We start from the raw sequence: 24,976 nt of genomic DNA, 5'->3' as shown, positions 1-24,976 counted from the left end.
AGGAGCTGGCAACCTCTACCCTAGAGATCACTCACTAACCAAAGGCAGGGCTTTCTGCTCCACATGTTTAGCTCTCAGCTCCAACAGGCTTAACAACTTTTAACAGTTGGCTCCATACCCAAACTACAGTCCTTCAAAACATCACATAGCAGCCAAAAGTAAGTGTCTGGCCATACAGACTGACTTCTTTATCTGTATTCAGTAACAAAACAATATTCGTCCTGGTTCACTAGTGCCACAATACAGACATTTCAGAGTTTCTATCCCGATCCCAGAGTAAGCTGTGAATTAAAGTCAGTAAGAGAAAGACAAGTTTTTGAAACCAGGAAATATAGTACAACTTTCAATAAACATCATTAACTCTACGTCTTCGCAGGGAATGCAGGCCTCCTGGAGCCACAGACCTCTTCTGTCTTACTCACTGATGTATTTCTAGTACCTACACTAGTATATGATACTTAGAAGGACATACTTAGTTAATGAAATAAATAGATTAAGAATAAATTTCCAACATAGTAATAGAAGTATAGCTAGTGCAGTGAGACAAGAAAAGGGATAGAGTAGAGAATGGAAAGGAAGAGAGGAACCATGAGGCTCAGAACAGCAGAAGCTGTGCAGAGACCCCAGAGAATCACTAGTAACAAAACAGGAAGTTGACAGGGCCTGGAATATAGTTACTTGGATGGTTCCAGAAACAGGAGCGCACACTCAAGGCCTGCTTGGCTTCAGAGTAAGTTTAAAACCACCGTAAGCAACTTAGTAAGAGCCTGTCTTAACATGAAGAGGGCCAGGGATGAATACGACTCAGTGGTAGAGGACGTGATTGCCAGGTTCAATCACCAATACAAAACTAACAAAGTTTTAGCAAGGTTGCAGGGTTCAGTATTAAACCATGAAGATTAGTCTACAGCCAAGCACAGCGGGCTGTCCCTATAATCTGAGCACAGGGAAGGCTGAGGTATGAACATCACTCAAAGTGTGAAGCCTGCCTGGGTTACACAGTGGGCCTGGCCACTATGTGAGATATTAGCTTTAAATAAATAAACATATATATGCATTTATAAATATATTTTAAAAAGTAATTCATAAAAATCTATTATTTTTCTGTGTGTAAGTAAAAAGCTGGCTTTAAAACTGGAAACAATACTACTTACATCAGTACCTTCTGAAATAGATCTATGAGTAACGCTACAACACACTTAGAAATTGAATAAACAGAGATGTTGTATGTTCATAGATAAGGAGACTAATGATTTAGTGTAGCCCCAATAGAAAATCTAGCAGGTTATTTTGTGGACACTGTACAGAACACAAAAGTCTTAGAATAGCTAACACAGGGTTATAGTGAAAGCAAAGGACTGAGACTATGTAACCTCAAAGTTTGTAACTCTGTACATCCAACAGTGGGAACAGCTATGACCGGGCACAGTCTCTAATTCCAGCACTCAGCCTGGGCCACAGAAAGCCAGCCAGGGCTATAGAGTGAGGCCCTGTCTCAGAAGGAGGGAAGATAATATGATACCAGGGTGTTCAGGTAGAGAAGGCAAACACATTATTCAAAGAGCCCAGAAATGCAAGTACTGATATATAACCAACTGATCTTTGACCAAGGAGGGATAGTCATATATACAAACAGAGCTAGAACAAACAAAACAAAAACCCCAACCTCCATCTAGACACAAACCTTGTCTCTTAAGTCTGTAAGAGGACTTCTGAGTTCATGCCAAAACTGAGGCAAAGTCTAGATTTCCTGTGTACCTGCTGCTCCCACACACGCATAGCTTCCTACCATCAGCGCCCCATACCAGAATGGGGCACTTGGGGATGTGATAAACCTCCTTTGATCCGTCTGTCACTGACCACCTAAGTCTGGAGTTTCCCTTCGGACTCACATATGCCTCTTTCATAGCATCAGCAGGCTGACACCCTGAAGTCCCCTGTACCTGCTTAGCCTTCCTTCCTGGCTCGCCTTTGCAGTCACTCATCTCCTTCCCGAGCTGTTTTGACTTTTGCACTTCAGACTGCTGGAATTCTTAGGATGTACATGGCCTTTTTGGATTACTTCCTTTCACTTAGTATTAAGTATCTAAGCTATCCCCCCTGTCTTTTGCTATTTGCTTAGCTTTACTGTTTTTAGTGCTAAGTGATATCCTGTTGTTCCGACGGTCACCAGTTTATGGATTTCTCTCTAAGGAGATACTGGCTCCAAGTTTTAGATAAATACACGGAGTAGGACTGCTACTTTCTTTAGTAAAATGTTCAGAGTATCAGATGTGAGCAGTTATCCAAAGCCGCTGTACCATTCTGTGGCCACACTAGCAATGAATGGGACTTCCTGCTGCTACACAGACCTGCCGGACCTGGGTTAGGACGGATTCCCACAGGCTTTTAGTAGTGATCCCTCGCTCTCAATCCCTGCCTGTCTTGCCCTCCTCATTTTTTAACAACTGTAGTTGTTAAAAATAAAATAAATAAAAATTAATAAAAATATGAGAATAATTAAATTTATTATAATAATTAAGAATTAAAAATTAATAAAAATATGAGAGGCTAGAAATATCAGAATAGCTTGGGAGAAAGTAAAAGTCTTGGCGAGACATGGAAAACTTCCTTAAAAAATATAGCCAATTTTTAACCTGTGAATTGAATATAAGTAAATTCTACCATCCACGAATAGGTGAGGCATCTTAAGCATGCTGCACACGTTTGAAATAATATTAGAATTGCTTTTTGCAGGGAACATTAGCAAGCTGCTCACCTTCCCTGTTTACAAAGCATTGCCTATAACCTCCGTAACCAGTGAGCACTTCCTCTATTAACTTACCTTATTTTTCTGAATAAGATGAAAATCTTTCCCATAGAGCATGAGTGCATGTTCAAAACTTCGGCATTCTTCCTCTGTCCATGCCGTCATTCCTTCTGAAAAAGAACAAAGAGCTTAGTTAGCCAGGGAAGCCCTCCATGGGCATCAGTGACTATCTTCACAGTATTGTTCCTGTGAGGTGTCCTGAACTCAACTCTTGTCTTGCACACACATTCTGATGTAGGGGGTTTCAGACAACGTCCCCACATCTACACACCCATCTCAGAACACAAACACCCTGGTCTGGAGAGAGGGCTTGGCAGCCAGGAGTGGGCACTGTCTGGGGGATCTGCGTTCCATTCCCAGAATCTCCATCAAGCAGCTTACCACACCTGGAACTCTGGCTCCAGGGAGTCTACTGCCCTCATCTGGCCCTCGTGGGCACCTCCACTCACTTGAACACACCCCCACACAGACACATACATTTACATAACTGAAACAAAATAACTCTTAAAAAAACAAAACAAATAACAAAACCCCATTTTTTTGTTCTCTGCACCGTGGGGCCATGATTTGGTGGTGTTTTAAAATACATGTTTTTCTAGTTTTTACATACTTTATGTGCATGTGGGTGTGTACACTTAAGGAACAGATACATGCATGAAAGCCAGGTCAGTCATAAATGTCTCCTCAGGACTTGTTCTGTTGAAACAGGGTCTCTTCCCAACCTGAGGTCTGCTGATTAGGGAAGCCTCACTGACCATCAAGACCCAAGGATCAACCTGTGTGTATTTGCATCCCAGTTCTAGAATTACAAGTGTACACCACCACAGCTTTTCACATGGATTCTGGGGGTCAAACTGGCTCTTTACCAACTAAGCTATTACCCAGCCCCAACAAACACATTTCTAAGGGAAGTAAAAATTACTATCTCCTTATAGAATAAAAAGCAAGGTTCTATTTTGGTTTAACATAAAAAGTAAGTTCCTTAGTTCAAGACTATAAATAAAGAATAATCCTTATATATTTAAATAAAGTCAGTATGTGAGTGCTGGGGAAATATAAAGAGAATTAATCCATGCTCTCAAAATACTAAATCCCATAAGTTTCCAACAGATGCTAATGCTAACAAATTAAAACTCCAGTTAGGGCAGGAAGGCCTTCCCAAAGTTACAGCCCAGACTCAGATTAGTTCATTCTTCTCATTTACTTCTCAACTACCTCACTCACTGGTACTGGGAACCAGGTCCTCAAAGCCATTAACAGCAGTAGACAAAAACAGTGAAAACTATTTTGAACTCAGGAAAAAAACAAGAAAACAAACAAACAAAAAAAAAAACCACACACACACACACACACACACACACACACACACACACACACACCTGGTGTCTAAAGACTGAAAGTTTTGACAGCTTAAATAATCTTTTCAAAGAAGCATCTTCTACAACGAAAGTATTTCAACATATTATCTCAACCAACAAATTTGAATATACTATCCAGCTTTTACATTTCCATGCCATTTATATAATATCACTAAGTACTATTTTCATTCCACATACACTTAATGACAGCTACAGTACATGATATCCATATACATAAAGACAAAAATATTAAGGTAGCAGCCATGTTCCTAACACTCATAAACAGACTGTCAGCTCTTTAAAAACTTTTTTGATGCATGACCACTAAAACTACACTTCCTTCAATAAACTCCATGAAACATAGGGAACATATTCTCATATATTTATCTGTGTGTTTGTGTGTGCATATGTATGAAGGCCAGAGACAATGTGCTGGAGCCACTTCTCTTTTTCCACCACATGTGTCCCAGGATTTGAACTAAGGTCCTCATGCTTGGCAGCAGTTTTAACTGAGAGCAAGTGTTTTTTTTTTTTTTTTTTTTTTTTTACCTGCGAAGACATCTTGCCAGCCCTCTTTTCTTTCCCCTTAATCCTAAATCTTCCATTTTTTTTAGTTAAGGCCAAAATATCCTCAACATTTTCCAATCAAACCACAAAATCATTTTTTAAATTATTTTGGCTCTATTGTTGTTTGTGGGGTCTGCTTTGTTCTGTAACTATTTCCACAAGAAAGATAAGGTGACATGGGTAGGGGCAAGTAATACGAACAATTTCTGGCACAACTAACAGAGAACAAGAAAAAGAAGTCACTGCTATGAAAATGAACAGATTTTACAAAAATGTTACAGGGCTGCTCTATCCTTATCAACTGATCGTCAATCCTGATCTTCAAATGGCTCCCCTTAGCATTTTGCTCTTTTCATTTTTTTCTTCTTACCTTGAGATGCCTTTCCATTACAGCAGTACCTTTCAATTGCTTCCTTTATATTATGGTTACACTTGAGAAGTTCATATAGTGCCTAAGAGAACAAGAGGGAAAGAAAAAACAAAACAATAAAAACTGCCCACAGTTCATAGCTAAGAGCATTTTAAGCAACAGGTATCTTTTGAAAGAGTCTTGACAAACTACTAAAATGCTTTCAAATTTCATGGCAAGCCAAGCATGGTGGCACACACCTTTACTCTCAGCAGGTAAATCTCAGCGAGTTCGAGGACAGTTTGGTCTAACATAGTGAGTTCTAAGACAGGCAGGGCTATCTAGAGACCCTGTCTCAAAAACCACATAAACAAATAAGCCATGACATATGAGCATGTCTGCCTAGGCATCTAGTCCACAGAACCGTTCTGCAAACTGACTAATATCTCATGCACTTAACTCATTCATGTTTGTACATTACACACGGTATATGCATGTGTACACAGACACACAAACCATGCCTGCATGCCTGCGTGGGCCACAGGTTGATTTCAGATATCCTCTTGGATTGTTTTCAGTGCTGGGATTACAACTGTGCTCCACCATGCCCATCTTTTTATACAGGTACTGGGGATTCAAACTCTGGTCCTGATAGCTTACTTGCCAGACATGTCCCCAGAGCCATTTGTTCACTATCACTCACAAGTCATCCACTATCAGCATCTTCATTTTTCACATCTTTCTTTTCACCTGGAACAGTTCTTTATTTTATTTTTATTTTTTACTGTTTACTGAAACAGGGTCTGACAGAACCCAGGATGACCTTGAGCTTTAGACGAGGCTGGCCCTAAACAAATCCTCTTGCCTCAACTTCCCAAGAGCTGAAAAAATAGGCAATCACTACCATGCCTGGCTAAATCACCCCATTTTGGTAGTTGGGAGAATCAGAGGTCTGTCTTTCTCACGCTGCTCTCGTCTCCCTCTTTGGAGCTGTAATGAAAGGGAAGTGCAGCAGGCCCGTGAGAGAAACACCGTCGGCTTCAGAACAGGCTCTGCTTTTTCTCTAACCATGACAGGCACTGTCTATGTCAATCAACCTTTGCTTTTACCTGGGATTGTTAATGTAATAGTGGTAGGAGACAGAATTCAGCCGGAAGGTCAGTAATGAGCGCCTCCCGAAGCAAATCTCAGAAAGGTGAGGCTGGCTCAGCATGAGACAAGTGCCGAATACATCAGCATGAAAAACAATCATTCAAATGTAGTTGGGATTATAAATATCTGTCCTTTACACACAGATAAGTGTAGTCCTTAACCCTCATCAAGGGAACTTGCTTTGCAACAGACAGAGACCATTACAGAAAACTACAATCAAATGTAGTGTTGTGGTACCCAACCCAAATGACACAGCTACAACACACAACTCCTGCAACTAAGGCTCAGGGACCACTGTGGATGCGGAGCAAAAGAGACTCTTAAGAGCCAGAGGAGCGGGGAGTTTGCTCTGTCTCCTAGAAATGTCAGAAGCTACACCTTAAAAAGTCTTACCAACAAAGATGCCTGAACATGAACTGAATAAGGACATGCTAATAAGAAAGGGTGAAAGTTTGGGAGGCCCCAATGCTACACAACGAACTACAGGCAACCAAGGAAGGCTGAGAGCAGGAGATACAGTCTTTCCCGAGAAGAGCACACCAATTGATTATCCAGTTCCAAATGGTCAGCCCTGAAAACGTATCCATAAGTAATATTATACAGACTAAGCAGGATATACATATATGTGTGTGTGTTTGCTTGTGTGTCCTTGTTGTGTTCACACAAGCACGTGAAAAAGAGTCCATGAATTTGAAAGACAACACAGGTGGGGGTACAGGGGGAAGAGGAATGGTGCATGGGAGGGTTTGGAGGAAAGGGAAGGGGAAAATGACATAATTACATTATAATATAAAAAATTTTATTTAAATAATTATGCAGCAGCTTTTATAAAAGGACCTGACAAATCAGTATAAATTTCTAATGAAAGAGAGACAATACTAGATGAACATTGTCCGGCAGCAATAAAGATAGCTCATGTTAAACCACATGCCAACATTATTCTTGCTGAGATTCTGTCTCAAAAAATAATGTAGAGAGCAATCAAGGAAGACACCAATGTCAAACTATGGCTTCCACTCACCCCTCACTGCCCCAACACACACACACACACACAAAAACCTCTCAGAAAAAGAGATCCAGTTCACATTTAAACTATTTAAGACATTTGTGGTTACAAAGTTCTCTGGAATTCCAATATGAGAGGAAGCGTACCTGTTCGTTATCCCTGGTGTGCGCGCCTGAAGAAATTCTATCTATGACTTTTTCATTTCCAGTTCTTAACGAGGTCTCAGCAAGATACTCCTTCACTTTGCTCTCCAAAACCACATCAGGACGCCACAGTAACTGGTCTTCACTTTCATAAGCTGAGAAGGAAAAATCCCATTACTACAAAGACACAGACTGAGCCCCCTTCCTGGACAGCACTGACTGACTGGGTTAAGAACCTGAGCAGCAGTGGGGCTGCTGCGCAACTACAGCTTTTTTTTTTTTTTGGTTTGGTTTTTCGAGACAGGGTTTCTCTATGTAACAGTCCTGGCTGTCCTGGCCTCTTTGTAGACTGGCCTGCCTCTGCTGGGATTAAAGGTGTGCCTTCCAGAATACTAGGACTAAAGGCATGGGCCACCACACCTGGCTCAAGCATAGGCTTTTGCTGGCATAAAGGAAAACAGAACTGTTTTGACTAACTGGGCCCAATGGTCAAGAGCATAAAGCTATCTGGAAGTGGGGTTTACTGACCATTAGGTTTTCTTTGTCTAGTAAAGTATGTGTATAAAATCCCATATTGGTATCTTGAAAAGAAACAAATAAAACCTGTCAAATTCTTTAACAACCTCTTTGGAATTTTCTCTTGAATTCCATAAATGACCCTATAAACTTTCTAGTGGTTAAAAGTACAAGTAAGTAAAACAAAAATAAATGCCAAAATAGCAAAAATAGCCCAGTGGCTAAAAAAGGTCTATTTTTCCTTTACAGATTGCTTTAATCAAAAGTGAAACTTTATTTAAAGGAGAAAGCAGATTAATGAAGACCCCTATAGAGGCTTAAAAAGGACAAATATAAGAACTTTGAAGTCTCTTAAAATGACTGAGATATTAATGGTAATGTCACTAACACAAGGTTTGCATTTTATCAATGTGCTCTTGTCACCTTATCGAAGCTTTACTTTACACAAGAGCAATACAGATGACCCAAGTATTTGTGCCAGCATTTGAAGCGCAATCCACTCTTCAAGCACATAATACCTTGCATATAAAATAAAACAAAAGAAAACAAAAAAACCTTCTTTGGTAGCAGGACCAAGACGCTTAAGTTTTAAACTATGTGAGACAAGCACTCTCTTTATCAGCTGGCAGGAAATTTAAGATAAAGATGGCCACACACTGTCAAGACAGACATCAAGAGGCTACGCAGGAGCACTACACAGCCCAGGCTGGCCACACATATGTGAGCCCTCAAGCGCTGGGCGACAGGTGTGCCACCATACCTGCTCAAGACTCCGCTGTCTTCTGTGAGCAGAGCCAGTTTCTTTAACTGAAATAGGTATGTCTGGGCTAATTCCAGAAGGTGCACACCTTCCCTCCTGAATTTGCAGGCTGGAAGAAACAGCACTTCCACTACATTTGGCTAAAGGACCTAAGACCTATGTCAGGCCTAGCATGTGAGTGAGAGGACACGGGTGTGCTGAGGACCATCAGCTCTCCCTGCATCCTCTGACAACAGATTCTTCCATCAGTTAGAAAGCAAGTTAGGAAAACAGTGTTGCTGGGAGCTGCCAAAGCAATGGCCCCAGGGTAACCAGTCCTTGGGCTTTGAGTCATGTAATATGAAGGAAAATAGAAAAAAGACCGGCCTGGGTGGCTGCCCAGGGATGAACCTACTCATTTAGGCAAACCCCAATGCCCATGGAAATAGTCCAGATCTGCTGGATTCTCAGGTTCAACAAGGAAGGCACACCTGCATTTATAATCCCACTACCCTAAGCTCTCAGAACTCTCAGGGCTAAACACAGCTGGAATCTACACGTGAGAGGAGGCACCACACTGAAACGAGTACAGCAAGGGCAGCAACAGTACATTCAACTTTCTGTTCTTCCAGCAGCAGGACAAAAAACTCCTCCTGGCTTCTTTTTCCTTCCAGAGTTTCCTTCCACAAGATTATGTTTGTAATATTCAAAACATGGCTGCTCCAGCAAGAAATAACATCCTAAAACCTTCTAGGTCTGTGTGAGCCAGCTGGAATGCAGACACAATGGGTGGTGGTGGCACAGGCCTTTAATCCCAGGAGACAGAAACAAGCAGATCTCTGAGTTCAAGGACAGCCAGGTAAAGAGAAGCTTAGGTCCAGGCCCCAGCAGGCCCAGCTGCATGATTACTTTTGAGACATTTTTCCCAAGACAGGGCTAAGTATCTGGACTCTAGAAGTTCCTCTGATGATCAAATCTATCTTTATATCATCTAGGCTGGTATAATCAGACTTTTAAAACAAAAAAGTAGTAGCATAGTTTGACCTCACCTTTCTCATCACCACTGTACTTGCCAAGATAAGGGGGTATTTCTGCCTGATACTGTAAACCAATCATTATTTCCTACAGGAAAATTGAGAAATAAAAGCAACATTATTATAAAAACATAAACACTGAAAAGCAATCCCAAATCATTAATCTGTTCTTACAAATCAATAAGCCTTATCATGCAAGAATAAATTATCATAAATTTCAAGGTTTCCTTCCTTTTTTTAAGATTTATTTTTAAGTGCTATGTGCATGCGAGTGCAGGTGCAAGGCCAGAAGACAGTGACAGATCTCCTCAAGTCTTAGGCAGCTGTGGACCATCCAACAAGGTGCCGAGAACTGGATTCCACTCTTCTGCAAGAACGGCACACACGCTTCACTGGCGGGCCATCTAACCAGCCTATTTCAAACATACTTTAAAGGTCTATTTTATTTTTAATTATGTGTATTTGTGTGTGCACATGCATGCATGTATGAATGAATGCAGGAGCCTACGGAGGCCTGAGAGAGTCAAACCCCCTCAAGCTGGAGTTACAGGCAGTTGTGAGCACTAGACCTGGGGCAGAGAACTGTCCTCCAGCCTCTAGAAGCATTTTTTTAAAATATTCATTTATTTATTATGTATACAGTGCTCTGCCTCATGAATACCTGCACACCAGAACTCACTATAGATGATTATGAGCCACCACGATTGCTGGAAATTGAATTCAGGACCTTTGGGAAGAGCAGCCAGTGCTCTTAACCTCTGAGCCATCTCTCCGGTCCCCACCCAGAAGCATTTTTAAAGGCAATAGTCCGAATGTTCTACTAGATTATAACGGTAACTCAACTGACCTTTCTCAAATCTTCTGGTGAGTTACCACTGTCTGTTTCAACGTCTTCAATCTCTGATTCTTTATCTCCATCACATGTAGTATTTGCTTAAAGAAGAAAATGCAAAAAGGTTTTGACGCATCTAGAAGAATGCCATTCATATATTATAAAACCTTGAATAATTAAGATTCACCTAGCCATCATTAAGCCTGCACTGTTTTCATAGTTGGCACCTGTCACAAAAATAAAAACACTTGAGAAGGCTAATACTGTAAAGCATATGTTCTCCTTATCATTATTCTAGTGCATAGACTGGAACTTAGCGAAGTCACTGCCATCACCTGAAAAGTGCAATGAAACATGAGGGTTGTTCTCACTGGGCTTCCCAGGACTGCACACAGACAGCTGAGTCCACTAAAGCTATCCCTTTGTGAACCCAGGTGTGCATACAGTGCCTAAAAGCAGCTGTCAGGATAAACAGAGTTGCAAGTAAGAACCTGTTTCAGTCAAAAGCCCTTTTAGTATTCCTAATAAACATTAAACACAAAGAACTAAAAGGAAAAAATAATAAATTACTAAAAAATAAAAATACTTCTTGAGCATGGCAAGTTTTCAAATCAGCTAATCTGGGCCATTTTAACAAGCCCAAAAAACAAAATTTGTAACATTTTGTGGCTGAACTATGTAAAGTGGATTACTACAGCAACCAATCCGGCCTGGAAAAGCAAACAGGCAGCCTTGTAAAACTAAGTGAGTGTATGGAGTTTAACAGCACACAGGTTCACCCCATTCCAAAAATACAGGCTGCAACTCTACCCAGATGATAACATTTTTTTAAAGCTATGTACAGCACACAGAATGGTTCTCACTACTGAACCCAGTAAAGGTCCTGAAGCCTGAGGTGTCACTGCTGACATCGATGGGCAGGGGCTGCCATTCTTACATCGCAAAGGCCGAGGGAAGAAGTCAGAGGTCTCGTGAGGAGTCACTGACGGTGTCAGATCGTCTGCGGAAGACTGGGTTTCCTCGTCATCACCGGAGAGCAGGTCTTTTGCTATTTCCTCCTAGAAAAACAGGGAAGCAGTGTAAGTTAGGAGGAGATGCGGCTCACCAGTTAGTAAAGAGGCCTTTCTGTTTTTATAACACAGTAGGTAAGAAATAATTTGGGTTTGTGTGGTGATGCACACATTTAATCCCAGGACTGGGGAGGCAGAGGCAGGCAGATCTCTTTTGAGTTTGAGGCCAGCCCCATCTACCAAGCGAGTTCCAGGACAGCCAGGGCTACACAGAGAAACCCTGTCTTGAAGATCCAAAAATAAAAATAAAAAATAAATAAGCTAATTTGTGCCTTCTTAAACTTTGAAATTCTAAAATTTACTTTATGTGCACAAATACTAATATTTAATATTAATTAAATATTAATTATATACTTAATATACTACTTAAAATGTTTAATGATTTATCAAATAAGAATAGTAATTGCAACTGTACATTTAACTCATCTACTTTGTAGGTATGCAAAGAACTTACTGGGAAGGTGCAGACCAATTATCAGTGAATTTGTAACAAAAACAATCTGTTCTACCATAGCACAGTAGTGTATGTCTACAGTAGCAGGCTAGGAGGCCAAGGCAGAGCAGTTTCATAAGCTCAGGATTTCATGGTAAGTCTGACCAATACAGTGAAAAGAGTAATCTCAAAACAATAAGCTAACAACAACAACAACAACAAACTTCTGAGTGGCTAGCATTTATTTATGTTTTTCCAATAAATTTTTTAAAATGTAGAACTATCTCCAAACTCTTCCAGTGGTTTGAAAAGGCTCAGGTAACTAACTGTTGATGCTGCTTAAAAAGCCCATCTGGATCTGTATTCAAGTGTGCTGGCATATAGGAGCCACTGAAGAGTGAATGACTACTGAAGAGGGTGATAAGGTAATGTACAGAAAGAAGTTCTGAGATGGATTTTCTCTTCTTGCCTGAAGCCTGATAGACACAGGAATCCTGTGCAGAGCCACAGCTCCATCCGTCTCTTCAGCAAGGAGTGGACCTCCCTATAAGCAGCCTGTGTGATACAGATCACCACTGCCTTAGCTGCTGGACCACTGTCACTCACAGGGCCCAGGACCAGAACTCTATGCCTGCGCCTACTTGGTTTGCAAGATTCCAGGAGATGTTTCATGTGTTTACAGATCAAATGTAGTTAAGGCAGAATCTACTAGATACAATGTCTAAACAGGAAAATACTGGACAAGAGTGGAAAAGCTACTACTATTTTTTTTTTCAAGACAGGGTTTTCTGTGTAGCCTTCACTGTCCTGAACTCACTTTGTAGACCAGGCTGGCCTTGAACTCGAAGATCCACCTGCCTCTGCTTCCCCGAGTGCTGGGATTAAAGGCGTGAGCCACCACGCCAGGCACTACTACTACTCTTAAAGCAACAGGACCAAAGCCAAACGATGTTCAAACTAGTCACCAAAATAACAGAAAGTTTACATTTCAGAATTCGAAAATGCTTTAAGTAAAGGAAACTTAAAAAGCAGCTGATGACAGTGATCCTGAAACTTTCTTAGAAAGGCCTGTACTTACTTTGTCTAGAGTCATATCTGGTAGTTCATCTGCAAGTTCACTTGGGGAGCTGTTTGCACTGGAGTTTGTAACAGCTGGAATTGTGGATTCATAGCCGTAGAATGCCAGTAAGTCTTCCAGAGGCATATTTCCTTCCTAAGAGCAGGGTAAACATGGACTCAGTGACACCATCATCTGAGCTGCAATGCTCTTCAATATGTATAGCACAGTACCAACAGGGCAGAATCAACCACAGCCAACCTTTATATTTTTTTTTTTGTATTGCTGCTGAAAAACAGGACTAACCTGGTGCTTACTTGGTATACTAACAAAAGCAAATAGTTCCAATCAATCAATCAATCAATCAATCAAGTGATCAACAGACAACGTCACATCATTTTTCAGCTTGTTTCCTCACAGTGAAAGAACTATTCACTACTTGGTTTCTTCATGTTAAGTGAAGACTCCAAAGAAAACCTTGGCTGAACCAGCACCAGCAATATTATAATGTCTACTCCACAACTAGCCTTTCATGCTCTTAGTTCCAAGTTTGAATCCTAGTTCCCCAAGTCCTACTGACAACAGTGCTTTGATAAGCTGCTTGCTTTGGCTGTAGCGCTGTATCCTGGGCACCGATCGATGTCCTGCTTCAGTGAGCCCAGAACTGTTTCCCCAGCTGACCATGCACTTCTTACGCGGTTTTGCTTTAACTACTATAGTGTATATAGAACTACTTATAATTGCCCCTCACAAATAACTTCAAAACAAGCTTGATAATTTACGTCTTTTAAGATGTTTCCCTAAGTCAATTAAGAGACTTCTTTCTAAAGTTTGCTTCTTGGTGTAGTTCTCCCTTCAAGACCTGTGCCGTACAGCACACTGCATGGAGATGCTAATGTGGAGCACCTAAGTACTGTCCACGAGTGGCCCCAAAGGGAGTTAAGCACTGACAATGCCTACAGAGATGCTAGGTGTCGATCAGGGTCCACAGAGAATGTAGGCTGAAGATCCTGAACTTTGGCTTTTATCCCCCTCAAATGCACTGTAGACGGTGCCGGACTGCAGCTTTTGCCAAGCACCTGTCAGTAGCATCTTTTCTCTAAGACTACACGGGTGGCACTCCTCTGCTGCTGATCCTCAGTTCCTGGTGGTCATTGACTTGTCGCCCTTACTGATGGGGGATACAGAAAATTACAGAACATCCTTTCTCTTATGGAATTAAGTGCTACAGAGAGAAGCAAACAGGTTAACTGCCATACAACACAATGGCTGCGATGCCCAACTCTGAAACTGGCACTCTGGTACCCAGAGAAGGGACCTGACCCCGGGAAAACAGTATGGAGTAGGGGTGTACAGAGGACAAACAAAAGCTGCACCTCAGGGTGTGGCCCACCATGAGTAACAGTGACTGTGTGTACTAGTTGCTGGTATGAAGCATAAGCACTGCCTTTTTCCAGTTCAGTGTTAGATAAGGGGAACCAACAATAAACAAATATAAAGCCACCAACTATGTTGAGTGCAAATAAAACACAAAGGACCCCAAGATAAAGAGTAACACTGGAGGCGCATTTTCACTGAATAGTAGAGAAAAGACACAAACCAATATTTGGTTGCATCTCAAAGCACAGGACATAATCAGCCCAGTGACAGCGGTTCCAGTCGGAGGAAAAGAAACCTGAAAGCTGATGATGGTTTCTCACTAAGCTGGTGGCCACAGTTCAGCAGGATGAATGAAAAGTGACCCATCGAGAGAATGGCAAGAGTAGCAAGGACAGATCAAAAGGCTCCAGGACAAGGAAAGGAACTTGGACTGTATTACAAAGAAACAGGAAGCCACTGCAGAATGAATCAGGAGGGCCAGCGCGATGGCTCAAAACACAAAGGCACCTGCAGCCAAGCCTGATGGAGTACAACCTGAGATCCACCCGATGGAAGGAGAGAACAGACTCCTGCAAATTGTCTGCTGACAGCAACATGTGGCCAGGCACAAGTGTGAACACAAACACAACGCAGAAACATAAAACATGTTTTAAAAGGAGGAATGTGACATTATTTCTTCTTGAAATATTGGAAAGTTGCATGAAGAAAGTTTTGGAGACATAAAAACCACTTAAGGACCCCCGTGTGTTTTGAATAGTGATAAAGTCATGAAGAGAAGTAAACAGACGAGGCGTGCTGAGGTGGAGTCATATGGTTATGAGATATGGGGGTGAAGGGGGAGGGACAAAGCCAAGAGATTTCCTTGAGCACGTGGGTGGTGACTTTTAGAGCAACAGAAAAGAAATGGGGAAAAAGTATTTTATTTCGTTTTTAAGAACTTATAGTCAAGATTTTTACAGAGGGCACAAGTTTGAGAGAACTACAAGGCATCCAAGAAGAAAAGTCAAGTTGGCCAGGAGCCTGGAGCTCAGAGAATCAGGCTGGGCTGAAGATGTAAGTCTGGCATTCATTAGCATCTAGATGATATTTAAAGCCACGGGGGCTGATGAGCTCACCTACACAAAGGGCAGGCAGAAAGGAGAGGGGGTCTGTGCTTTATTCCAAGAACTTCAAATACAGCAGCTTACAGGCAATGGGCACAAATCTGAAAATGGGATCTTTATTTTAGAAAGTGTTGTAGACCAAGGAGAATGGAAACCTGAACGAAGAAGAAAATTATTTATGTAGCATGTAAGAGAGGAAAATATAGGTTTCTAAGTTACTTGATAACAGGAATGAAAAAGACTTTGAGTCTAAACAGTGCAAGACTTCTGGCCTGAGCTAATGACAGCACCATGGTGACACAGAGCCACAAAACCAAGGCAGGGCTCAGGACAACAACAACGAGACTAAGGACAAGTGGCGTGTGCTTGAGTAAGATCCCACAAAAGTGCCAAATGAGTGAAAAGACAAGAGCTGAACATAAGAGAGTCGAGATCCTCTGGTTAGGAGAGATGGAGACACATGAGAAGGGTAGGCCCAGGAAAGCAGGAATGAAGGGAGAAGCAATGCTGAGAAACCAAGGTACTCACTGCGGTCAAACAGCAAAGAGAAATGAAATGAGAAAAAAGGCAACAATCTTTACCATTTGGCAACTGGTGACCTTACAATGAGATGGAAAAGACAAGCTAAGGGCTGACTGTGAGTGGAGAAGCACATAGATTTCTAATGCACTTGGCTAAAAAGGATGTGACCAACAACAATACAGGATCAAGAGACAATTTCTTCCAAATGTGAGAAATATATGGTAGAGTTGTCCGGTGACATACCGGTGTCATGGTGCATAGCTACAAATCCAGCACTTGGGAGACTGGTCCCAGATGGGAGGCCAGCCTGGGTTCCACAGTCAGATCCTATCTCAAACAACAGTCTGTAGGTAGAATAAACCAAGGGCATAAGGGGTGGATACACAGATTAGTGTGACATGAGGCATATGCTTCCACGATAGGACAGGCTAAAAGGACCAGAAATATCAGGGGGAGGGAGGAGGCAAGAGGCTCTTGGTTCTTCTTAAAAACACCCTTTTAAAATAAAGATGTAAATGGTACCATCTGTTGCAGTGATGGTGATCATGGAGACCTTATTACTAAGTTCAAGAGATGGCACCACACAGCCTTCCCAGTGGGGCTTCTGCAAAAGACAGACTGCTGGGAGGATTCAACACTGGCTAAAGGAGAACTGAGTTTCTGAAGCATTTCATAAATGAGCTTCTTGCAAAGCGTTTCCACACTTTCCCCCTCAGATGTGAACTGCTAGGCCTCAAGGCCTCACAGGCAGCATCTGCGATGGCTAGCTCTATCTTAAAAACTCGATCCAGTCAGGCTAGGGACAGAGACTTCTCTCCCCTCTTCTTGGGCTTTTTGTTGAATTTAATTTTAAGGACACAGGTGAGTGCAGCCACATTTACTAATGAACTGCTTTCTAGTAGGAAGAGTATACATTAGTATACAAAAAGTAGAGTGTTTAATTTAGTCACAGGGCATGCTAGCCACTCATCATTACTGTAGCTAAACCACCTACACCCTTACAACTCCATTTCCCTATCTGTAAAAATGGAAAATACTGTTATTTTAATATGATGATCATGTTAGTAATTAGGATACACTCTACTACCAACTGCACGTCCATCTGTGCCATTTATTAACCAATTGGATGTCTTACCATCAATAACTGTAGTGAGTGAACACTCACTTATCTGGCAACCTGGTGCACTGCCAGGGAGGTGAACTCAAGACTGTGTGACGAAGACCACACTCAGTGCCTAATACAACATTCTTAAGACTTTGCAAAACAGTACACATAGAATCTTTAAATGCTTTTTTAAAAAAGCACATGAAGCCTACTGGAAAAGATAAAGTTTCTTATTGATTTAAACTTTTGAATTTAGGAAATTTTAAACAATAAGGGAGAATCTAAGTTAATAAAATCAGAAATGATAACCTTTTTAAAAGAGCTAGATCTAAATCTAGAATACTCAGTTAAAACCTTGGAAAGGAATTATATGAAAAAAAAATCAAAATTTATGAAGCTATATTAAAGCCTTACTTTGCTGTAACTAAACTAGTAACAACTAAACTTCAGCCACACAATCTATACTTACAGAGAACCACTAGAGAAAAACTGATTTTACATCTCTATTTTTATTTTCCATGCCGGTGATGACCATGATGACCAAAAAACTATAAGCACTAAAATACATTCATAGTCAACAATCTAATTAAAACAATAAAAATTAAAACTTATAATTTCTGGAAATGAACATTAACATCCTATCCCTAAAACTGTTAAGATATACCAACACCTAAATTGTGGATTCAATACTAACTCAAAATAACTCTCATTTTTGTGTTTAGCTATAAAGAATAGACAGTTATGCCTTATTGCAGGAAGAGCCACCAATCAGAAGAAGTAGCAGAAACTCAGAGCGTCTCTCATCCACTGCACAATGCAAGAAAAATTAGCCTTTTGAACGAAGTCATAGCTCTCAAGTCTTCAGAAAATTTTAAAAACCACTATATTCTGCCAAGAAGTAGAACCATCTAAATAGAGACATTGATACACACTAGGGACCACAAAAGCAAACATTTTCTCAATGTACAAATTCAGAGATGGGTGTCAAAAAACAAAGAAGTAGTTATCAGCATGTATAAAAAAATAAAAAGTAAAAAAAAAAATGACTACTTATTTTTAAGTTGGTAAGTCTTGCTTATTATTGAACTGTTCCTATTTATTTATTTATTTCCAGTTTAGGCTGGACTAGAGCTCATTATCTAGTCCAGGTTGGCCTTATATTCATGATTCTCCTGCCTCTGCTTCCTAAATGCTAAGAACATAGACAGGCATGAGCCACCACTTCTGACTTAGAGATACTTTTTTTTAAATTAATAAACCTAATATAATCACACCGGATTAATGAACCATGTGAATGAAGGTACCTGGAAAACTTCGGGTGTACTGGAGCAAGCCTGAGAGTCTAGGCCCCGAAGACTGTTTCCCTGCCTGCTAACAGGAAGAATGACTGCTGCTTCACAAAGATGGTCAAGAGGTGTGTGTGCACTCCAAAAACAACAGAGGCACGAGAGGGTGGAAACTTCGACAACCATACCATTCGCTCTTATTCCTGAGGGCTTTTGTTACTGTGCGCAGATCAGAAAGTTTCAAGTGAGGTTAATTTAGAGATGGAGTCACCCTGCGGCCTCACCCGGCGACCCTAAGGAAGGCTTCGGCTTCAGCCCTGCTGTGAGTGAGGGCTTACAGAGGTTCACTTGACTCTGCACTGACTGTGGGCTTCAAGAGTGGTGAACTGTATTCAGCCCGGCAGGTTTCTAAAAGGCGATGGAGGGTAAAGGTGGACAGGGGCACTTGTTCCCTGGCAGTACCCTCCCAGCTCTAAGTCTTCTGAAGGAAAAACATTTTCTCCTTTTCTACTTACTACAGGGCTAAGTTAAACTCAAGTTTGACTCTCACTGTTCTGGGATAAGCTGAAAATCAGGCTAATAGAGAAATGAAATGAAAGTGTTCTGACTTGGAAACTCTTAGAATAATTAGGAAAAAAAAGAAAAAGAAAAAAAGAGGAAATATATTTTTATATATTATAATAAACATAGTTTTAAAAAAATGCATAAAATATTTTCATTTTTCAGAAAGGTTCCAAAAGAACTTACAATAAAATTTCTGAGCCTTTACTAAAATTTGTGTTTTAAAATACTAAAGTAAATCCTTTACCTTTTCTAAGTCTTCAATTTCAGAACTGAAGTTTTTACCCTCATCCATCATTTCCTCTTCTTCAAGAGTTCTTTCATCATCATAGTCATGGACCAACATCTCAGCAGTGGGGTCAAAATCATGATCCTCAGAAGACAAAGACCCAACTGGAATGAAAGACACTGAGTCACTTTACACTTCCACAAGGCTATTTACGAAAGAAAATAAAAATGTCTGCTGTTCTTCCAGTTGCTTCTGATATATGTGGATTTTATTAAATGAATTTACTATACACTTTACGAGTTATAATAAGACTACATGATCTTGAAAAGACATCTAAACCAACAAAAGAAAAAGGTAGAGTATTTACGAACACTTTTATAGGCATCCAGAGAATAGTAACATAATGATTTCAATGGCATGGTCTAAAGAGAACTTATTGGTGCAACTCACTTGCTTAAAATAGCAAGGGCTGGACACACAACAAAGTGGTAGAATGGCTGTCTGGAATACACAGGGCCCTGGGTTCAATCCTTGGAATGGCCAAAACACAGAAAGGAAACAAACAAAATGGCAAAATGGCAGAAGAATTAAATTTCTGGGAATGGGAGATTTCCCAAGAATGAGCCAACAAACTGAAGTTTACATTTCAAAAGAGGCTATATATTTTATATTAATGCTAACCCTAAAACAAAAACACAAAATTCTATAGAAATTTGGCTTTCAAGACAAATACAACTTTCTATGAAGCAACTACGTAACAATTTAGTTTTTCAAAATCACAGAATCATTTTATTCATATCTTAAGAGTATTTCAAATTCCCCAGAATTAATCAGACAGACATTTAAAGTACAAATCCTTGCTTTAGATTCCTAAAAAACTCTCAGGACTATGTGATGGTAACACAGAATAACCTATCTGAAGGTTTTAGAAGACATCCTATTGCAAGTTGCTACTGTCAATACAAACTTGTGTATAACACCATATTATTTTTAATATGAAATTGACAGATTACAAAATAAATAGTAAGCAAATAAATAAAATCTACTATTCTAAGAGAATAAAACAAAATTTGAGAAGCAGTACTTTCTTCATTTGTTTTGCCTAATACTGAATGCAATCAGACCAGTAAAACTCAGAGCAGAGAAAGAAACCAATAGTGAAGTCTGGGGTACAGTCAGAGGTGGATGGAAGAACAGTCAACACAGTTTGCTCTATTTTTAAGCAAGCTATTACTATTTTAAAATTTCAAACATTTAAGCACCACATAAGATCATTACCAAAACAGTGAACTAGGCCAAAATGTTTTCATGATGGAGAGGCTCCAACTACAATTCCATGTTTCTGAGTTCAGAGAATTCTAACCATGAGCCTCTCCCATACATGCAAATAATACAAATTTTCATGAGACGTTATTTGCCAGGTTTTTGTTATTTCTTTAACGCTAAAAAATAGTACATACTCATTTTTGTTGAAATAGATATGGCTTAACTTACTTTTAAAGAAAAAGATGAATATTTAGTAACTGGCTCAAACACCACCATTATAAATTTTCTTTCCTGAGAAATATTTATCTGCAGTATGCCAAAGTGAGGGATGAAACAGAAGGGTCTGAAGATCTACTCCTGGCTTTGTCCTTGACTTCAGACCTAAGCCAGGCCATTCAAAATGTCTGGGTCTAGCTTTTTCATTTGTGAAAAACAAAAATAAAAAACCAACCAAACAACAACCAACAACCAAGGCTAAAGGAAATGAGCTGAGTCCCTTCTAGCTCTAATATTCTCTTTAAATACTGGCTAATTCATTAAAAATTGAGTGTCTGCCTAGATGCTGAAGCCACACTACCTTTCTGTTTTTTATTTAAATTGCAACGTCATAAATGTAGACAATGATGCAAATGAAAAAAACTCCATTATCAATCTGATGCATCAAATCATGCGCATAAACATTCCTTCCCTGGACTTGGGTCATCACGAAGATCTGCTGGTCTCAAAGTTAGAAAACAACTTACAGCACTTACTGCACAGATATAGACAACGATTTGAAAAATAATCACAAAGTCCTTTCACTTTGTGCTGAGCAATTTTACCACCTTAAAAGATAGCCAAGTAAGTCTCTGTAAGTTACCTAAACACAAAAGCTAAGAACACAATGCAAGTGGCTTGTTCCCTCTATAGCAGCATGTAAATAAAGTCCCAGAGGAACTGGGGTATCTATCAATGGCAGAAAACCCGCCCAGCACTTGGAAGCCCCTACACAGAAAAGGGGGGGAAAAAGCATACACTCTGTTACTAGCTGCGTGACTCAATTCCAATTGCTTCCTTGTAAAATAAAAGGGGTAGGTAATTCCAGAGGCACTTTCCTGAGCCTACTCAGGAGACAGGGCAGCTAGAAGGGGCATGAGAAACTACATTTTAGCCAATGAGGAAAGATGCTGCACCCTCCCTTGCTATGTAAGTGCACCTGTCAAGACTCTGGCGACTCCTTTTATGAGAGCCCCAAAGCAGTTTCCAACTTCTGTACTAGGTAATCGAAGACTGTCTTGGCTCAAAATAACCATATTAACACTTTTCTGTGCAAAACCTGGAAGATGTGTGTTGCTTTTTTCCTCTATTATTAAGGTAGTTTTACCTAACTCAATTTTCAATTAAAAAAAAACATAAAACAGACATTTCTCCAAAGACAAAGACAAAGTAAAGGAAAATGAAGAGCTAAAGTTAATAATCTTTTAAGTTTCCCCGAGTTCTGACAAATTTGAAAGACTATTTTAAGCAAATAAAAATAAAGTGTTAAAATTTGTGGAAAGTTATTTGGACATCATTATTTCCAGCTTGGAGGAAAACAATGAAAACAATAAAAGTTACGTGAGGAAAAAAAAAAGACACTTTACTTAAAGCCAGCAGCTTTGTAACAAGGTTTCTGGGGTACTTTTTTTTTTTTTCAACATGCACAGAGAACGACAGTAAACTATTTCTTTAAAAAAAAAAAAGTAATTACATCGGAACTTGAAGATCCAAATGAAAAATTAGCAGGATGAATTTCTGTGGGTATGCAGAAAATCCTCCTAGCAACAGATCTTTGAGCCCCCGTTTCCCTTGGGGACACCTCCCCCCCAAGAGGTAAGAAAAATTGAACAAACCTGGGCTCGAACTTCCAAAAGAAGCCTGGGAGAGAGAGAGGGAGAGAAAAGAAAACTGTGAGGTTGATCGCGTAGTAAGGAAAGGAGGCAGCGCAGGCAACAGGGCGCAGAAGGGGCGGAGCCGAGCGCTCCCAAGCAGCTGCCAAAAAGTGCAAGACGTAGCTTCGCTCCAATCGCTCCCGGCCCCTTTCGGGCCCCCTCTTGGCTGCCTCGCCTTCCTCCCCAAGTCCCCAGTGTACAAACTCGCAGACTCGGGACGAAGGCTGGAGTTTTAAACGGGCAACTCCGAGCCACCGTCTGGAGCTCGGCAAGTTACAAAGCCGAGGAGCTGGAGCCAGAGCTGGTCGGTTCGCAGCATCAGTCCTTCATCCCGAACATCCCGGGCATCTTGAGACTCCCCCCGCCCCGCCCCGCCCCTCCGCCGCTCCCCCTGCTCTCCGCTGGCCCCGGGGCAACTCCTCGGGGCGCAACCCCTTGGCCCCGGGAGGGTCTCAGCCTCTCCCGCGGGGCGCGGGTGCTCCAAACTCCAGGGTCTGTCTACTTCCCCAGCACAGGCCGGCTCGACCCGGACCCTGGTCCCCAACCCGAAGCGGGAGGCACCCCCCAACCCTACGGAGGCCGGAGTCGCGGACGCTGGGTCTGGGGCGAGCCGGTTCTTCCCCGGGTGGGCGGTCGGTGCCCGGCCCGCCAGCTCGACCCCCTGCCCGGCTCAATGCTGCCCAGCCCCGAGGCTCCCATCCCGCCGCCCCCTCCCCCAGCTCCCCGTCCCAGGGGAGAGGGAGCCCGGGAGCCCAGCTCGCCCAGCCTCCCCCGTCCGGCCCGGGGCAAAGGGACTCCCGGGCCGCCCGGCCGGCGAGGGCGTCGAGGTGTGGGTAGGTCCCCGCGCCCGGGGACGCCGCACCTCTGAGGCTCCGGGGCGGGGAGCCCCCCGCTCCGCTCCCGGCGGCCTCGCAGCCCCGGCCCAGGAGGGGCGGCGGGCGGCCCGGGCCGGCGGGGCAGTGGCGCAGCCCGCTCTCGGCGCTGCAATCCGGCCGCCGACGGAGGCTCGGCCGCTCTCCACCCACCCCGACCCCGGGAGCAGGCGCCGAGAGGACGGCGGCCCGCGTCAGCCGCCCCGGCCGCGGCCCAGAGCCTTCCCCAGCCCGGGGCCCGCCGCCCGGCCCGGCCCCCGCCGCCCGGCCCGGCCGGGGTCGGAGCCGCCGCGGCCTAGTCCCGGAGGGAGACGGCTCCCGCGCCCGCTCCCGCCCCCCGGCAGCCCCGCCGCGCCTCGCCGCCGCCCCGCGCCCCCCCGGCGCCGCCGCGCCGCCTCCCGAGGACCCGCGGGAGGAGCCGCGGCTCTCAGGCCGGGCCGCGGGGCTCCGGGGGGCCGCCCGCCTCCCGCTCCGGCGCGGCCGCCGCTGCCCGGTTTCTCCGCTCACCTCCGCCATATTGGTACCTTTAGGGCGAACGAGCAGCGCCGAGCCCAGTCCCCGGATGGGGCGCCTGAGCCAATCGCAGCCGCCGCCGCCGCTGCCGCCGCCGCCGCCGCGGCCCGCCAGGCACCCGCCCGGAGGCAGAGGCGGCTCGGCCCCTTATAGGGCAGGCCGGCCCGCGACGCCCCCGCGGCCGCCTCGCACACCCACGCCGCCCGGCGCCCCCGCGCCCGCCGCGCCCGCTCGCGCCCGCCCCGCGCGCCCGCCGCGCTCTGTCCCGGCCGCGGGAAAGTTCCGGCCGAACTGCGGCCGGGCGGACCGGCCGGGGCTGCGCCGGGGGGCCCGGGGCGGGGGCCGCCGGGAGGAGGGCTGGACGGACTTGCCGAAGTGGGGAGAGGACGCCGCGGAGAGTGAGCCTGGCCGCAAGCGCGGCGGCGGCGGCGGAGACCGCGGAGACCCGGCACCTGCGGGGATGGAATGCGCCTCGGCGGCGTTCACCGGCGCGGAGTGAACTGTGGAAACAGACGTTTGCCAGACGGGCGCTGGGAGATAATGACAATTCTGGGGGAAGGCTGACGGCGCAGACACGATGGGCGTGCTTGCACCACCCGAAGAAGACGCTCCTAAGCCGAGCATTTAAATAGAGAGACAGAGACAGAGACAGAGACCGGTTCCAGGAGTTACTAATCACAAACAGTCTGGAAGGTGACCCAAAGGTAGACACTTGATAAACTTGTGAAGAGACAAGAGTGTTTCAAAGACCCTGAACCGAATTTCAAAAACTGCCTCTCACGCCCCCCCCCACCCGGGGGGAAGGGACAAACTTCTGTTTGAGATTAAACAAACAAACAAAAAATGTAATCACGTAGGTAAGTGGATATATGGAAGACAGGGAAGACAGCATGTGTGTCTGCGCCTACATAGGTCTGATTGCCATTCTCTTTGCACTGAGGGAGTTTAAGTCTACTCGTTGGTAGGTTCTCATTCGCTCTGAACAAAGTACACAAAAATACACACCAACTGCGGGCTAGTGGCCTGCAGAGGTAGATTGTGCAAGAAGAGAAGGCTGAGGGGACTCACCCTGGCAAACTTGGAAGACACACCTTGTCTTTAGGTGGGACGCTAGAAATAATATGTATGAAAACGGAGGTCTTAACCTGGATCCATGAGAGAGAA

General features: G+C 43.2%; 1 protein-coding gene across 2 annotated transcripts in view; it reads right to left on the bottom strand.

Moving 5' to 3' along the window:
* Mier3 (MIER family member 3) overlaps positions 1-23,937 on the bottom strand; it is a 28,709-nt gene extending 4,772 nt beyond the window's left edge. The window contains exons 1-10 of one of the 2 annotated variants that reach the window (XM_021633613.2): positions 23,807-23,937; positions 22,389-22,413; positions 19,270-19,415; positions 13,087-13,221; positions 11,443-11,563; positions 10,521-10,606; positions 9,689-9,761; positions 7,388-7,539; positions 5,105-5,186; positions 2,825-2,919 (exon numbers count right to left, since the gene is read on the bottom strand). In XM_021633613.2, coding sequence (XP_021489288.1) covers positions 2,825-2,919; positions 5,105-5,186; positions 7,388-7,539; positions 9,689-9,761; positions 10,521-10,606; positions 11,443-11,563; positions 13,087-13,221; positions 19,270-19,415; positions 22,389-22,413; positions 23,807-23,815 — 924 coding nt within the window. In that variant the 5' untranslated portion in view covers positions 23,816-23,937. Of the gene's footprint in view, positions 1-2,824; positions 2,920-5,104; positions 5,187-7,387; positions 7,540-9,688; positions 9,762-10,520; positions 10,607-11,442; positions 11,564-13,086; positions 13,222-19,269; positions 19,416-22,388; positions 22,414-23,289; positions 23,407-23,806 lie in introns of those variants that run through there. The other variant, XM_060385713.1, reaches the window with a different exon arrangement.
* Positions 23,938-24,976: the final 1,039 nt, after the last annotated feature.

This window comes from Meriones unguiculatus, chromosome 6 (assembly GCF_030254825.1).
Source record: "Meriones unguiculatus strain TT.TT164.6M chromosome 6, Bangor_MerUng_6.1, whole genome shotgun sequence".
NCBI lineage: Eukaryota > Metazoa > Chordata > Mammalia > Rodentia > Muridae > Meriones > Meriones unguiculatus.
This window is presented reverse-complemented; position numbering and strand designations above follow the sequence as displayed.